This window comes from Leuciscus leuciscus, assembly GCF_965113295.1.
Source record: "Leuciscus leuciscus genome assembly, chromosome: 14".
In the NCBI taxonomy this organism is placed as follows: domain Eukaryota; kingdom Metazoa; phylum Chordata; class Actinopteri; order Cypriniformes; family Leuciscidae; genus Leuciscus; species Leuciscus leuciscus.
This window is the reverse complement of record NC_138738.1, coordinates 22,890,480-22,908,800: the sequence shown is the minus strand read 5'-3', so window position 1 is coordinate 22,908,800 and position 18,321 is coordinate 22,890,480. Positions and strand designations below refer to the sequence as shown.

Below are 18,321 nucleotides of genomic sequence, written 5' to 3'. Positions count from 1 at the left end.
TTGGTGTTCTTCCTGCAGGAAAAGACCCCCTTAGATGCCCAATCAATGTCATGCTCTCTTTTCTGCAAGACGTGTTAGAGCGAAGGCTTTCTTCCTCCACTCTCCGCAGCTATATCTGCACATCACGATGCAAGAGACGGTAAGATCTCTGTCTTTGAAGGGCTCCTGACTGTGCTCAAATCCATTTAGAGGGTGGGGGACCTGAAGGCATTTTCAGCCAACGAAGTGTGCCTGGGATTCGGACCGGCCAGCTCTCAAGTCATCCTGAGACCCCGACCTGGTTATGTGCCCAACATTTCCACCACTCCTTTTAGGGACCAGGTGGTAAACTTGCAAGCGCTGCCCCCGGAGGAGGCAGACCCAGCCCTTGCGTTGCAGTGTCCTTTTCGCGCCTTGCGTTTGTACGTGGACTGCACACAGAGCTTCAGAACCACAGAACAGCTCTTTGTCTGTTATGGAGGCCAGCAGAAGGAAAATGCTGTCTCCAAACAGAGGTTGGCCCACTGGATAGTGAATACATCGTCTTGGCGTACCAATCCTTGTGATTGTGAGACGCGAGCCGTGCCCTCTGGGAGTGAGAGCACACTCGACTCAGAGTGTTGCTTCCTGCTGGGAGTTGTCACACGGCGCCTCTATAGCTGCAGGCTGGGCAGCACATTCACATTCAACACATTCACAAGATTCTACAATCTCAGAGTGGAGCCGGTTTCTTCCCGTCTGTTAGGTACAAACAGATAATATCAGGGAATGGCTCTGTGTCTCACTTGCTGCGCCATTCTCCTCCGAGGACGGGACACGAGCACCTATCTGCTCCTCAGGTGAGTTCCCCGGCTGGTGAACCCTGGTAGAGTTCTTCAAGCATCCTTTGCAGTCAGTTGCGGTGGAGGCATCTGACGCCAGGTCTAGTACTTATGTGTATGCCCGGTTCTTCAGCCCCTGTACTAGACTAGATGCCTATGTGTTGTGATTCTCCTCCTAGGTGACCCCATGTTTGCATTCTTCCACGGTAGGGCCTCCCTGTTGCCAAGCCCGTGTCTTTCCCTTGGCAGAGTCCACTCTGCCATCTCTCTAACAGTAACGACTCCACCCCTGCACAAGGCAGGATATACCAGAGAGATCTTCCATATGTAGCACTGTCCTAATGGTCATTCCATATGTGTAACTCCACATGTTACCTCCCTACGGGCAGGATGGGGTCTCTGTAGCGTTCATTTCCGGTTGGAATAGGCACGCTTTCACAGTGTTATCCAATAGTCTCTCTGTATAGGGTCAACGTAGTGCGGGGGGACTATGTGGCTTACTTGGGGCGCAGGAAGGGGCAGCAGTTGTGACACTTTCCATAGGCATTACAATACATCAGTTAATTCTGACGTAATGTCGAACGTGACTGATGGGTGGAGCTACTATGGAAGCTTGTTTTCGCCACTGAATAAAAAATAAAAAAGATAATTGCGACTTTTTATCTAAAAATTCTGGCTTTTTTTCTCTGAATTGTATGATATAAACTCACAATTGTGAGAAAAAAAAAGTCACAATTGCAAGATGTAAGAAAAAGTGTCAGAATTGTGAGATACAAAGTGGCAATTATCTTTTAAACTGTTTTATTCCGTGGCGGAAACAAGCTTCCATAGGCTACACCTGGTGACGAGAAAAAAAAGAAACAGTTACTTAAAAAGTACTTTACTTTAAAACTTTAAAGACATATTATTATATAATTACTTATTATAATTATATAATTATAATAAGTCCTGGCATTAATGAAAATTAAGACTGAGGTGATGTATATTGACCTACAGTATATGCCCATCTTTGTTTCTTTCTGTCCCGTGATATATGGCCATCTCTGTTTCTTTCTGTCTGACTTTAATTTCCCCTCTGTATAGTTTTATTTGTCTGCTTTGTTCTCTGGCTGCTACCTCCTTTCCTCACATCTGACATCCATCTCTTATATTTTAGAATTGCTGATGGCAAGTGAGCATGCCGTAAAAATGCAGAAGGGGGAAATTCTTGAAGAATGTGACTCGAAAACACACCGTTGCTATACACTGCAGGGAGTGGAGAAGATCATGAAACGGGTGTGTCATAAAACATTGTTTTCATATTACTAACTGCCTGCTCAAGTGGAGTGGAGAAGATCATGAAACGGGTGTGTCATAAAACATTGTTTTCATATTACTAACTGCCTGCTCAACAGTAAATAAAATTCAGAGCAATTTTATTTAGTAAGTTAAAAAATACAATAATAGGATTTACAATTATTAATCAGAAAGAGAAAGCCTACAAAAATGTTTTGCAAAAATTAAGGTCAGGGGTGAAACTTTATTTTGAGAACGATTAGACAGTCAGACAGACAAACATAGATAGACAGACAGACAGATAGACGTCATATGACGTCAGACAGACATGATATGAATTAATATTCAATTCATTGTTGTAAAACGTTTGGTAACACTTAATCTGAAGCCTGTATTTGTATAATGCCTTATAAACAACCTTATAATATGTTGTATCATCTTATAAATAATCACAACAACAGGTACAATACAGTATATAATACTTACCTATTTATGGTTAAATTATTATTAATGCATTATAATACACACATAATACCTTATAAACAACCTTATAAAGTGTTGTATCATCTCATGAATAATCGTAACAACAGTAATAATACATACTTTTTTTGTGGTAACTATTAAGAATATGATGATTTATAACACAGAATGGACATCATTTTATCCACTTAAGTTATAATGGATTATATTTCCCATAGTTTCATATCTTTTACTTTCCAAATCTCATATCTTGACATCTGCACAGTATCATACTACATTTTATGAAGTAGTCTTTTACTGCTTAAAGTAAAATGACAAAAACCAAATCGGTAACCCTTCCTTTTACAGTCCCCTAATTACTAGGTATTTACCGGGTACATATATGGTAAGTTATAGTTGGTTATTGGTAATTACCACAGGTAACAAGTATGTAAATGCAGAGAAACTACAAACTAATTATTAGGTATTTACCGGGTAAATATATGGTAAGTTATAGTTGGTTATTGGTAATTACCACAGGTAACAAGTATGTAAATGCAGAGAAACTACAAACTAATTACTAAATATTTACCTGGTAAGCATATGGTAAATTATAGTATTTTAGTGTGTAATTACTTAAAGGGTTAGTTCACCCAAAAATGAAAATTCTGTCAGTAATTACTCACCCTCATGTTGTTCCAACCGCGTAAGACCTTCGTTCATCTTCAGAACACAAATTAAGATATTTTTGATGAAATCTGAGTGCTGGATCACTTCTCCATAGGCTGCTAGGTGGCCCAAACTTGCTGGCCCAGAAAAGTTATTAAAGATATCGTTAATATAGTCCAAGTGACTACAGTGGCTCAATCTTAAGTATATCAAGCGACGAGAATACTTTTTGTGCGCAAAAACAAACAAAAATAACGACTTTACTCCACTATTCATTTCCTTCTCTCTGGGCCTCGTAGTGTTTTTGCGCAGCGCGTCTGTGTTACACGTCACCACGTAGGCTCACTATTGGCCGACGCTGGTCATGTGTGTGATGCGTGATGACGTATAACACAGACGTGCAGCGCAAAAACACTACGTTGGTAATAACTCAGATTTAATTGTGTACTTCCTCAGAATGTAGGCAGCCAATTTTTAGGAACACCTCGAGTATTACCCATCAATTCAAGTTAGGTTTGAAATTAAGACAGTAGTTTCCAATAAATTACCTTGTCTTACATAGTTGTTGTTCATTGCTACACCCATTTATAGAGGGTATATCAAATAATTTACCTTACCTGGTAACTACCCCGCAGGAACAGTTTTCCCTAATGTCATGGCACATCTTAAATACTGGGTATGTTCTTGCAGATGTTTTTACAATTTACTCCGTAAGTAAAGTGCAACTGTACTGTAAAATGAAGCCTTGTTTATTTCCATGGTATTACAGAGAAACTACCAGGGAAAAAAATTGTACCACATAACCTGATCATTCCCTTTTCCATATAGTCACAATTTTTTTACCTCGTATGTCCTGCAACGTTACCAAGGAAAACATGACAATTTACTCAGTAAGTAAAGTGAAACTGTACTGTAAAAGGAAGCCTTTTTATTTCCATGGAATTACTGGGATCTTACCCTATAATCTGTAGCTATTACAGATTATAGGGTAAGATCCCAGTAATTCCATGGAAATAAAAAGGCTTCCTTTTACAGTACAGTTTCACTTTACTTACTGAGAATGTTCAACGTGATCTCATGAGAATACGTGTGTATTTTTACGTAAAGTGTATGTCGGCTGTGTATCTGTCACCATAACAACGGCGGCTAATGACCGATCAACATCAGGTGCGGGGGATTTACGCTGGGATCTGTGATGGGGCTGTGTAGGCAACTGGAGTATATAAAAGGAAAGTGAAGAGACAGTTGGGTGTGGTTCTCCCCCGAGAGAAGTCGTTTCTTTGGTGGTGTTGCTGATTTACGGAGGCATCTGGAGAGTGTTGTGAGGGCTCGGCTGTATTAAGGGTGCAATGGCGATTGTGTGAACACGAGTTGAAGACGTCAAAGGCTGGAAAGCGAGTGAGTTATGGAGATTGAGTGAAGACTGGAGAACGCCATCATCATTGGAAGGGAGATAAGTAGTATGATATCGGATCTTATTGAATGTATGCACCTGCACCGAGCTGGATATGAAGTTGTGAAGTGTATTGATCACGAGTGTAATTGTCACTTGAGAGTGGTCGGACTGAGTTATCATTGAACTCTTGTTTCTCTTCTTCTGAGTGTGAGCGAGTGTTGAGGAAGCTTTATCCACCGTGCCAGTAAGGAGGCACCCGACTCCCCTTGCTATGTGATGAGAACTGATTCAGTATGACAGTGGAAGGATCGATCATTGGGTGAGTGCTGGCCTTATTGCACTGAGAGAGAGAGTGGATATGCAGTGCCTGAATTGATGTGTCACATAGTATTGGCTTGAAGTGAGGTTGCAGTGTGTGGGGATCATATATATTGACCGCTGTGTACTCCCCATTTCTTATTTTCATCTTTGCATGTTGGGGAGAACATGCGTACTTGTATAACTTACTCTGTCTGCTCAAATAGAAGAAACTCTCCGTAAATGTCCCTTTACGTGATGTCTGCTGGAAGGAGAGACTCACATTAGAAATACTCCCTCGTCTGTTTGCTTACAGAAACACACTCCAGCCGTAAGCTCTTGTCTCTGCATTGAGGAAAAGCATAAATGCACTTGCATAACTTACTCTGTCTGTTCAATAGAGAATTCCTCTGCCAACGTCCCTTTATGTGATGCCTGCCTAAAGGAGAGACACACATTGGACAACATCCCCATCTGCTTTACAGAAACACACTCCAGCCGTAAGCTCTTGTCTCTGTACTGAGGAAAAGTATGCATGTACTGGTAAACTTACTCTGTCTGTTCAATAGAGAAGTCCTCTGCAAATGTCCCCCTATGTGATGCCTGCCTGAAGGAGAGACACACATTGGACATACTTCCGTCTGCTTTATAGAAGCACACCCCAGCCGTAAGCTCTTGTCTCTGCACTGAGGAAAAGTATGCATGTACTGGTATAACTTACTCTGTCTGTTCAATAGAGAAGTCCTCTGCAAACGTCCCTTTATGTGATGCCTGCCTAAAGGAGAGACACCCATTGGACAACATCTCCATCTGCTTTACAGAAACACACTCCAGCCGTAAGCCCTTGTCTCTGTACTGAGGAAAAGTATGCATGTACTGGTATAACTTACTCTGTCTTATCAATAGAGAAGTCCTCTGCAAATGTCCCCTTATGTGATGCCTGCCTGAAGGAGAGACACACATTGGACATACTTCCGTCTGCTTTACAGAAAGCACACCCCAGTCGTAAGCTTTTGTCTCTGTACTGAAGAGGAGCACGCACATACTTGAGTTACTTACTTGTTGTTTCGCAGAAGAATTCCTCCACCAAAGTCTCTCCGGTGGATGTCTGCTTGAAGAAAGAGACTCACGTTGGAAGCATTCACGTTATCCGCTTGGCAGAGGCTCGCCCCCCTTCCTTTGTCCCGCTTCGTGTCTTAAGAAGGTATACGTACCTGGACATTCACCTGTCTGGTAGAAGATTCTCTTTCTGGTCATCAGCTCCCGTATTGTCCACGCCCTGATTGTAAAACGGTTCGGGGAAGTCTGCTTGCCTGGATACTCACCTGTCTGTCCAAGGGAAGATCCTCCTCGACCACGAGACCTTGTCCCGCTCCGCGCCTTAACCCTCTGGGGACCAAGCTGTTTTTGGGGCCCTTGAGATGTTCTGACATGCTCTGACATTTGTGCTTTTTTCAGTTATTTATAAACATGTTAATGGCAAAGGTGTAAATTCACTCTATATAGCACAAACAGGCCTACCATAATATGCGAGCAACATGTATGTAGATGTTTGTATTTTTAAGAGAATAATGTTTATGCGTGGTTATTTAAAAAAAAAAAAAAGAAAGTTGCTGAAATAAGACCACAAAACTCATACAAAATATGTGCCCACAAGACTTTTGACTAATGGATGTTTTCTCTTGGAGTTCTAGCTTCAAAATTATGTGAAAATAGTCTTGCTTTATCGTTCACAAAAAAAAAATACATTGATTTAAATGGTGTAAAACAGGTTTTGCTTGGAAAGCCAATATGCGAGGGGGAGGAGTAGTTTACACCTTAGATTACCCAGTCCCACCCACTCTGCATAATGACTCTGCATAATTAGCCATTCATTCAGGTGTGACACTGACTGAGCCACAATGCAAGGACAAAATAGCCTATATATTTAGAAGAAGACTTATATTGACCATTTAAGATTTTGCTTACATCTATCTTGTAAATATGTTTTGCTATTTTATTAAAAAGGTTACAATTACAACAATAATTACAATTTCAGCAATATTTCTGCAAAAAAAATACTCTTTCTTTGTAAAAAAAAAAAAAAAAGATTATAGGCCTACATTTTATCATATGTATTCATTAGTTTGAATATAGCCAACATTGGAACATCTTAGTCTATGACTTTATTTTTGACAAAATAGTATTTTATATATATGAGCAGAAAAGCTTATTTGATGTGACAGTATATTCTACAGTAAAAACTGTACCCAAATCTAGTCAACAAAATGTTGTCTTTCATACTTCGCCTGACTGTAACGCAGTAACTGTAACTGTAAAAGCAGTTTATTCTTTCACACACAGACGCGCGATTCATATTTAGGCTAAACAGTCTTTACAAATATGTACCCTTCATTCATCTCACAGAAACGCTATTCATATTATAGAAACGCGATTCATCTTTTTGTTTACATAAGCCTACAACGTTATTCCATAACGTTATTCCACATTAACACTTGAGAAAGGATAACTTAGCCTACCTCACTCCTCAGCGGGATCTGCTCCTCATATCAGCACGGAAAATTTTCTCCATAAGGTAGGCTATATTATGCCTCTTTGTTTACAGCTGATGTGGGGGCGTTTCACAGACTGAAATGGTTCTCAGAATTTGCGTTTGAATAGCACGCGCTCTCCGGGGCGTGGTCAAATTACTTTTGAATGGCTCCTAATGAGCTCGACTGGAGTCGCTCTCTTTTTATACAGATTACAGAAGCTGATAATATTTGTTTTTTATATAAATTACTTCATTTAAAAGCTGCGATCTCAAGCTTTATGCCCGTGGGTCTGTTTGCCTGTTTGACTGAATTTTCGCGGAGTTATAGATAATTTTCGAACGCGTTTCAAATGGGAGTTTACTGACAGAGAGAAGGCAGAAATAGCATCATGTTAGTTTTTCTTTATTTGTCAAAAAGCAAAACACTTTATTTGTATTGTGAGTATACAGAAAAAAAATAGAAACTGAACAGGATCGATTGATGTATTACACGAAAATGAAAGATCAAAATTAACAGAGCATTTTGTGTTTATTTTTCATTGCTAAAAAAAAAAACGAGCAAAACGCGCGGGCGCGTTTTTGGTCCCCAGAGGGTTAAGAAGGTATACGTACCTGGACATTCACCTGTCTGGTAGAAGATTCTCTTTCTGGTCATCAGCTCCCATATTGGCCACGCCCTGATTGTAAAACGGTTCGGGGAAGTCTGCTTGCCTGGATACTCACCTGTCTGTCCAAGGGAAGATCCTCCTCGACCACGAGACCTTGTCCCGCTCCGCGCCTTAAGAAGGTATACGTACCTGGACATTCACCTGTCTGGTAGAAGATTCTCTTTCTGGTCATCAGCTCCCGTATTGGCCACGCCCTGATTGTAAAACGGTTCGGGGAAGTCTGCTTGCCTGGATACTCACCTGTCTGTCCAAGGGAAGATCCTCCTCGACCACGAGACCTTGTCCCGCTCCGCGCCTTAAGAAGGTATACGTCCCTGGATATTCACCTGCCTGGTAGAAGATTCTCCTTCTGGCCATCAGCCCCCGTACCGGCCACGCCCTGATAGTTCGACGGTCCGAGAAGGCTTGCTTACCTGGATACTTATCTGTTTGTCGGGCGGGTGGCCGACTTCCTCCTCCCTTAGTCGTTACGTTCTGGCACGAGTTGCTTTGAAGAATTCCACGCCTTCCCTGGGGTCAGAGGTTTGGTCCCCGCACCTGTTGGGGGACCCAGAAGCTTCATTAGGACTTTCAAATTAATTTTATTCAATAAAACTTGTTAAACTTTCATTCACTTGTCTGTCTGGTCTTTGGTACGCTCCTCGAGGTGATCCTGGGTTTTAGGGGTGGGTGCAGTCTGGCTTGACCCCCCCCCGACCTGTGACATGTAATTCTACCATACGTACATTTACTTACGTTTTATACACACAGAAACGTATAATACTGACGTATTTACAGCACTAAAACGTAAAATGTTTACGTATTAACAGCACAAAAACGTAAATTATTTACGTATGAACAACTCTACCGACGTGCATATTTGTACGTATTCTTATTTATGCATATTAAAATAGGGCCATTAATGTTTTGACTATTGCATTCAAATGTCTTATCAATTACGTTATCAGTCGCATTTATGCAGTTTACTCAAGAAATAGACTAATAACATTTTGCTCTGTTCGTGCCTTCTGCTGCAAACTCATTTCAGAGGATTAGCCTACATGCAGTTAAACAAGAATACACTTTAAAACCTTAAAAATACCTTATTTAATCGTTTAACCATTTTAATAGTTTATTTACAGTGAGACACAAAATGCGTTTTCTCCAATAGAACAATAATACACCAAAACCCAACATAAATTCACAAAATACATCAATTTTATTATACTTGATATAATCCAAATCTTTAGAATCCATACGTTTGCAAGAAAGAGATCAAAATTCAGCCCTTTATCCAGTGAGTGATCTTCATCTCCATTTCACAGGCTATCACAGCAGCGCAGTCCGTAACTGTCAAATCCCGCGCTCGTGATGAATTCAAATTCAAAAATTGCGCCCTCAAGAAGCGTTACAACATGTTTTACGGCAGTGATATCAAACGCTCAATGGCTCTCTCCTGTTCGTCTATGTTCGTCACAGATTGCGACATGCCGTATTTCAGTCGGTAAACTACATTTGAAATGGAGAAGCGCGCGCGCCCCTTCACAAAGAGCGAATCCGGATTAACATTTTCATGGATTAATAACTTAAATTCTGCTCTATACCTCATTCAAAACTATTATATACTGAAAGAGAGTACTGTGACTGCAACACATCGTCATGTGAACGACTTTTGGTACCGGTTTTGATACTGTCTATGGTTTTGACATTTTCGCAATAAATAAATTATTGTGATTACACGTATGTTGTTTTTCTTCATAATTGTAGCCTATGTAGTTTTAAGAAATTGTTATGGGTAGGTTTAGGGGTAGGAGTAGGATTAGCTGCTAAAAAAAAAATCTTTTAATGCTATATTGTTAATAAAATTGCCATTTCCCTACACTCTACGTGTTATCCTTTTTATATTCAGTATACAAATGGGTAGCAGCTAACGTTATGTTTAGTTCTCTTACGTTATGAGAGGTTCTCTCGTATTGCGTAAGTTAGCTTACGCTTCGGGAAAGTCATCTTTTCTCGAGATCTGAAGCCAAAAAAAAAATATCCTTAATTTTTATAATTTTGTCAACGCAGTGCAGCAGCACGCAGACCTAGGGCAGGCTTACTAGCGTGCCCATTGGCTGCCCTGCGGCAACTGCAGCAGCCTATCGCTGAGCCTTAGACGTGACGTCACGTCCAATGAGCGCGCTTGGCGCGCCTCATGCGTCACAGCCTGCGAAAGAGGGGGTGTGGCTTAGCGTATACAAGCGAGGCTCAGAGGCTGCTTCACTGATTTCTGTCTCTTCAGCGACGCTCTCCGCATCGCTGGACTCTGAGGAAGCCGCCGCCGTTGAAACAAGCGACCAGCATGCCGAGGATATCAGCCTGAGGAAACCGGCCGTCTTCGCCGCCTTCAGCCTTCCCTGCCTGCTCCGCTATCCGGCGGATTATATACTTCTTTGCTCTGTGTTGTGTGTGTTTGTGTGTTCGCCCCGCGACACACTGCATCTAAAAGAGCGCGAGGCGTTGTTGCAAATGCCTCACTCCCCCTCCGAGGAGATGCCGATGTCGACCCTGCGGGCTCGACTCGCCTTGTTGGACCCTCCTCCTGCCTCCGGACCCGGATGCAGTAGCTGAGCGCTCGCCGGAGCCCCTCCCGCTAGCCTCGCTATCTCCTTCTCCCCCCCACCTCCCGACGCGCAGCGGCCGGCTTTCGCCCGCACTGCCGTCGCCTCAGGGGATGAAGCAGACAACGCTGCTATCATAGACAGCTGCTTACCCCCTTCTGTCAAGCCGCGCAAACGGCGACGCTCACAAGGGATGTCAGAAACGGACGGTCTCGGGCTATAGCTTCCTTTACGTTACAAGAAAGCTACCCCCCCCCCCCCCCTTCAGCTTCTCAGTCCCCTCCTAAGCTCAGGCGACTGGAAATACATATATTGCAGTAAACGAGCCTGTTTTTTTTACACGCACGCCTGCAAACAAACGCTGACGCAAAACATAATGACGCTCGCTCCTTCCCGCGCTCTCCCTCTGTTCGAGCCGCGCAAGCAGGCGCCGCTCACAAGGGATGTCAGAAGTGGACGGTCACGGGCTAGCTTCCTTTACGTTATAAGAAAGCTACCCCGCGTCTCGGTCGCGCGCGTCACTCACCTCCATTTCTTACACATTTCTCAGTCCCCTCCTAAGCTCAGGCGACTGGAAATACATATATTGCAGTAAACGAGCCTGTTTTTTATACACGCACGCCTGCAAACAAACGCTGACGCAAAACATAATGACGCTCGCTCCTTCCCGCGCTCTCCCTCTCTGTTCGAGCCGCGCAAACAGGCGCCGCTCACAAGGGATGTCAGAAGTGGACGGTCACGGGCTAGCTTCCTTTACGTTATAAGAAAGCTACCCCGCGTCTCGGTCGCGCGCGTCACTCACCTCCATGTCTTACACATTTCTCAGTCCCCTCCTAAGCTCAGGCGACTAGAAATATCAATATTGCAGTAAACGAGCCTGTTTTTAATACACGCACGCCTGCAAACAAACGATGTCACAGCACATGATGACATCTTCCCGCTCTCTCTCCCTTTGTTCGAGCCGCGCAACTGCGCCGTTCTCAAGGGATATCAGAGCGGACGTCACGAGCGACGCTCTGTCATATGCTCGCGCTAACAGAAAGCTTACGTGTGCCCCTGTGGCTCAGTGGCAGAACATTAGGCTTTCGCGCCAGAGACCCGAGTTCGAATCCGTCCCTGGCGGCAGATAACTTTTTTTTTTTTTTCTGTTTGCTTCTCCAAGCTCGCGGCCAGCTTTCTTACATACAGAAAGCGAACCCGCATCTCGCACCCTCCCGCCCACAAGGATGGTGCTTGAGTATTTATGAGCCATCAAAGCGCCCAGCTCTGTCAGTCCCCTTACAAGAGGCTACTGCAGCAGTTTACATCGCAGCCAACGAGCCAGTAACACAACTCGCTCGCCTGCACACAAACGCCGTTTTTAAGGCGGCCCAGATAAGTCTCATAGAGAGTATAAATTCGGGCTGTCCGGCTCACGCCGAAGGTGTCATAAGTGTAGAAAATGTGCCCACACCCTCGTGCTCACTGCTACACACAAACACGGTTCCCCTGGTAACGCGCTCAGAATGCACTCTCAGAAAGCGGGCACGCGCCGCTCGAGTGATAAGCGTAGAGAATGTGTCCACGACTCTGTGCCCACACCTACCCACTGCCCGCTCTGCCACACAGTTACCCCGGGTTGCAGACCCTCTAAAGCGCTCAAACACTGGCCGTGTGACAAATGTAAGCCCTGCGCCCGCTCACGAGTGCGCGCACTTACTAACAAACACGATACCCCTCATGCCGCTCTCGCGACACGGGTTTTTAACAGCGAAATGTGCCCCATCCATAAAGATTGAGCCGTCATACGCTGTACGGCCAGTCACTACTGTCTACCAGCCCCCGTGTTCAAGCGCGCGCCCCATCTTCTCTGATACAGGTTCCCCATCTCGTGCAGTGCGGCGATCTGAACCCAGAGACCATTCGACCCCTAGCTATGCGTGCGGAAGCATGGGAAGCTATCCAGGGCATGTCAGAATGGGTGCTGAACACTATAGAACACGGCTATTCGCTTCAATTCGCTCGCCGTCCCCCGCGCTTTTTAGCACGGACGGAGACAAGAGTGAATTCAGAAGCAGCGCATCTGCTTTATGCAGAAAATAGCAAAGCTGCTGCACAAAGGGGCTATAGAACAGGTCCATCCTTCTCTGAGCGAGTCGGGCTTTTACAGCCGTTGCTTCCTCGTACCCAAGAAGGACGGAGCGCTAAGACCTATTTTAGATCTGAGACATTTGAACAAAGCCCTCATGAGACGGCTGTTCAAAATGATCACAACCAGACAAATCCTCGCGCAAATTCGCCCAGGAGACTGGTTTATCTCTCTCGATCTGAAGGACACGTACTTTCAGATCCAGATAACACCCCGTCACAGGCCATTCTTGAGATTCGCCTTCGACGGTCGGGTATATCAATACACAGACCTGCCATTTGGCCTGTCTTTGGCACCCCGTACATTACGAAGTGCATGGACACGGCTCTCGCTCCCCTCAGAGGACGGGGAATGCGGATACTGAACTATCTGGACGACTGGCTTATTCTGGCGCAGTCAGAGACAGAGCTTGTGTCTCACAGAACAGTGCTTCTCAGCCACTTGGAAAACCTGGGTCTCTCGGTTAACTGGACCAAGAGCTCATTATCGCCCCGCCAGTCAATCTCCTTCTTGGGATAGAACTGGACTCGGTGGCTATGACGGCCAGATTATCGGAGCAGCGCGTGCGCCGCATCCGTCATCTCGCCGCATTCTTCCAGGTGGGCACCCAGGCTCCGCTGAGGACATTCCAGCGAATCCTGGGGCATATGGCCTCAGCTGCAGCAGTGCTGCAGCTGGGCTTACTGCGCATGCGCCCGCTTCAACGCTGGCTCAACGCAGCGGCCCACTATATGCCTTCCCGCCGGTCTCTCTGTTGCCACAAGTCATCAGGAGAATCAGGGAAGCGCGCCACACGGTGCTCCTCATAGCCCCATACTGGGAGAACCAGACTTGGTTCCCGGAGCTAATACAGCTGGCAGACACAGTCCCCTGGCCGATTCCGGCGAGAAGAGACCTTCTCTCTCAAGGCCGCGGCTCGATCTGGCATCCCCATCCAGAGCGCTGGTCTCTGCATGCATGGAGACTCAACGGATACCCGTTGACCTGCCAGAAGGGGTTGTGAACACGATCACCCAGTCTAGAGCCCCCTCTACGAGGCGGCTCTACACGTCTAAATGGTCTGTGTTTTAAAAGTGGTGCACTGCCAAGGGGCTGGATCCACAAGCATGTGGGGTATCGCAGGTATTGGTTTTCCTTCAAGAGCTGCTGGACACGGGCAGGTCCCCTTCCACGCTCAAAGTCTATGTTGCGGCCATCTCAGCTTTTGCCGGTTCGGCGCTGGGCCGCGCATTAGGAAGGAACGAGTTCGTCACCCGCTTCCTTAGGGGAGCCAGGAGGATGAACCCCCCGCGACCCCCCTCGGTTCCTATGTGGGATCTTTCGCTGGTCCTAGAGGCCCTGAAAGCGCATCCCTTTGAACCCATAGAAACTGTGGATATGAAATACCTCACGCTCAAAACCGTTTTTCTGATAGCTCTGTCTTCAGTCAAACGTGTGGGAGACCTTCACGCGTTATCCGTTAACGCCGTGTGCCTCGAGTTCGGACCTAATGACTCGGAAGTCATTCTTAAACCGAGGCATTGTTACGTCCCCAAAATATTGGGCACTCCCTTCAGAGCACAGGTAATTTCTCTCTCAGCCCTGCCGCCTTCCGGCAGCGAGGTCGATGGTAATCTCCTCTGCCCGGTCAGAGCGCTGAGAAATTACGTCACACGCTCCGCCGCTATCAGGCGCTCGGAGCAGCTTGTCGTTTCGTTTGGTGGGCGCACCAAAGGTCTCGCCGCCTCGAAACACAGCCTGTCCAGATGGATAGTGGACGCTATTGCAGCTGCTTATGCGTCTAAAAACCTGCAGTGCCCTCTGGGCATCAGGGCTCACTCCACCAGAGGCATGGCCTCTTCGTGGGCTTGGTCCAGCGGAATTTCCATTCATGACATTTGTACGGCGGCGGGCTGGGCCTCCCCCTCGACATTTGTTAGGTTTTACAACCTGGAAGTTCCTGCCTTGCAGGCGAAAGTTTTATCAGTCTAAGTCATGCGTAGGCCGGCCCACTGTCTGTGTGCGGGCTACTGCGGTTGATTTAGCTCTCCTGGTTGAGCTGCATTATACAAGGGTTTATCAGCTCAGACCGGCCGTGCCGCTCTGAGCGCCCTAGTGTGTGCTTATGTACTGCGCTAGCCATTCTTTTGGCCGCCCGGTTCCCACTCATCGTGTTCCCCGGACTTCCCCTGGGACTCATTTAGTGGATGCTGGGCGCGCACGGCGTTGACAAGGGAGTTCCCGTAGCGTAAGCTAACTTACGCAATACGAGAGAACCTCTCGTAAGAGAACGTAATCGGTTACTAACGTAACCTCGGTTCTCTCTAGAAGAGGGAACGAGTATTGCGTAACCCGCCGTGCTCGCGCCACGAGCTCATTCGCTTCAGCGACAGAAACCAGTGAAGCAGCCTCTGAGCCTCGCTTGTATACGCTAAGCCACACCCCCTCTTTCGCGGGCTGTGACGCATGACGTCACGTCTAAGGCTCAGCGATAGGCTGCTGCAGTTGCCGCAGGGCAGCCAATGGGCACGCTAGTAAGCCTGCCCTAGGTCTGCGTGCTGCTGCACTGCGTTGACAAAATTATAAAAATTAAGGATAATTTTTTTGGGGGCTTCAGATCTCGAGAAAAGATGACTTTCCCGAAGCGTAAGCTAACTTACGCAATACTCGTTCCCTCTTCTAGAGCGAACCGAGGTTACGTTAGTAACAGATTACGTTTTCTATCTTTGAAAATTACGTATTAATACTACGTATTAACAATGAGACCAGGCTGGAATGTTTTAGTTAAGTTGCAGAACACACATGGTAAAAGTTTGTGATTTTAAAAATGTTTAAGCAGTAGCAAAGGATGTGGTAAGAGTCTGGTAATACAATGGAAATAAACAAGGCTTCTTTTACAGTACAGTTTCACTTTACTTACTGAGTAAATTGTCATCTTTTCCTTGGTAACGTTGCAGGACATACGAGGTAAAAAAAATTTGACTATATGGAAAAGGGAATGATCAGGTTATGTGGTACAATTCCGGTAATACCATGGAAATAAACAAGGCTTCATTTTACAGTACAGTTACACTTTACTTACCGAGTAAATTGTCATGTTTTCCTTGGTAACGTTGCAGGACATACGAGGTAAAAAATTGTGACTATATGGAAAAGGGAATGATCAGGTTATGTGGTACAATTTTTTTCCCTGGTAGTTTCTCTGTAATACCATGGAAATAAACAAGGCTTCATTTTACAGTACAGTTGCACTTTACTTACTGAGTAAATTGTAAAAAACATCTGCAAGAACATACCCAGTATTTAAGATGTGCCATGACATTAGGGAAAACTGTTCCTGCGGGGTAGTTACCAGGTAAGTGTAAGGTAAATTATTTGATAAACCCTCTATAAATGGGTGTAGCAATGAACAACAACTATGTAAGACAAGGTAATTTATTGGAAACTACCGTCTTAATTTCAAGATAGTAATAAATAAACATGGACTGTTACCAACATAACCCTAGGATAACTACAAACCTAACTTGAATTGATGGGTAATACTGGAGGTGTTCAAATTGGCTGCCTACATTCTAAGGAAGTACACAATTAAATCTGAGTTATTACCAACCTAAACAGGTAACAAGTACACAGTACTTTTCTGAGTTGATATTTAACAGAGGTGTTTGTTTTTTTTCCTGGTAGTTTCTCTGTAATTGCATACTAATCACCTTAAGTAATTACACACTAAAATACTATAATTTACCATATGCTTACCAGGTAAATACTTAGTAATTAGTTTGTAGTTTCTCTGCATTTACATACTTGTTACCTGTGGTAATTACCAATTACCAACTATAACTTACCATATATTTACCCAGTAAATACCTAGTAATTAGTTTGTAGTTGCTCTGCATTTACATACTTGTTACCTGTGGTAATTACCAATAACCAACTATAACTTACCATATATGTACCCGGTAAATACCTAGTAATTAGGGGACTGTAAAAGGAAGGGTTACCACAAAATCTTCTTTTAAACATCTAAAGCGCTTGTGGTCATAATATTTATAAGTGGTCTTTGTCTACTTTAAGTAAAGTAACAAAATGTAAGTCTTCTTTTAAACAGCTATAAGATATCATGAAGGGGTTATAAGACATTTGCTTTGAACATTTTTATAAAATGAAAAATAAAATTCCATATATAAAATCAACAAAACAATATTGTATTAAATGTTAAAGAGTTTCCAGTGAGCTTAAAGGGATAGTTCAGCCTCAAAAAACATTATTTATTCATCATTTATTCACCCTCAAGTTGTTCCAAACCAGTATGAGTTTCTTTCTTCTACTAAGATATTTTAGAGAATGTTGGTAACCAGACAGTTGACGGTAGTCATTGACTTCCATAGTATTTTTTCCTACTATGGCTGTTTAATTACCATTAATAACTCATTTTAATGACCAAAAGTCCACATTTTGCATCCATCCCAGTAAGACCATTTTATATGACAGAGTTAGAGGCTTTGAAAGTGACCTGTATTTAAAAAAATAGTTATAGTTACTACAGAATATATTAGGTAAAACATATAAGCCATATATTAGACCGTATGTGTGTCCACAAAAGTATGGTCATATAATGCTTTCCTGTTTGATATCCATTGTATAGGGCACTCACTGTGTGTTACCGCTGGGTTTGGACTGTGTGCGTCGTCTCCACCGTGCTGAAATCTTCCCCATCATTGTCTACATCATGTCTACAGAGAGAAGTCTCCGCAAATTGAGGTATTATGATTTTCTCTGTGGCTGCAAGAGCATTATTAAATCAGTCTACACGTTCTAGCCTTTGCTATGAAGGTTCAGATTTTTTAGACAAAACATTCTGTTCTGAGCATTACAATTGCTGTATTTATCTATTATGTTATTGTTTCCTAGACACAAACTACGGCAGAACTCTGTGACTGAGTCTCAGGTGCTGGAGTGTTCCTGCAATGAGGAGCCCCTTCTGGATAAACTACCCTGCCTTTATCGAAGCATTCCACCAGAGAGCTGGAATGACAGTGCCAGCCTAGTGGACACTGTGAAAACTGTGGTGAGGGAGGAGCAGAATAATATTGTGTGGGTTGAGGCAGATCCCTGGTGAGGGACTAACGAGAATGAGGGCATACATTCAAAATTCCCTCACTACAGGCAGCTAACTATTAGTATTAAGATCAGTTTATAATTCTGCTTCAAACCTATGCTGTAGACCCTGTGTAGCAAAGGCGGTTACGGTGTAGTTTGGTTACTTTCCAGAAATGCTGTGATTGGTCAGTTTTATAAACGCAGAACTTCCCCCAGGATGATGGGGGGAAAAAAGTGCATCCATGGATAATGAATAATAGAGCCTGATTGCTTGATGGTTTTAATGAAAGCAGTGAGGCTGATTAAAACACAGCATGTTAGAAAGAGATGATGATAAACCATAAATTAACATAGTGATCCAAAAATATCAGTACCTAGGTCACTTTTTCAAAACTCTTGACACAGTTTCCTCCTTACCCTCGGCTTGGCACAGCA

The 18,321-nt window shown here is 44.1% G+C and overlaps 1 protein-coding gene across 2 annotated transcripts in view; it reads left to right on the top strand.

Moving 5' to 3' along the window:
- Window positions 1-18,108, top strand: part of card14 (caspase recruitment domain family, member 14) — a 51,039-nt gene extending 32,931 nt beyond the window's left edge. For both annotated transcript variants that reach the window (XM_082136743.1, XM_082136742.1), the window contains exons 19-21: window positions 1,957-2,075; window positions 17,432-17,547; window positions 17,698-18,108. In XM_082136743.1, coding sequence (XP_081992869.1) covers window positions 1,957-2,075; window positions 17,432-17,547; window positions 17,698-17,905 — 443 coding nt within the window. In that variant the 3' untranslated portion in view covers window positions 17,906-18,108. The remainder of the gene's footprint in view (window positions 1-1,956; window positions 2,076-17,431; window positions 17,548-17,697) is intronic.
- Window positions 18,109-18,321: the final 213 nt, after the last annotated feature.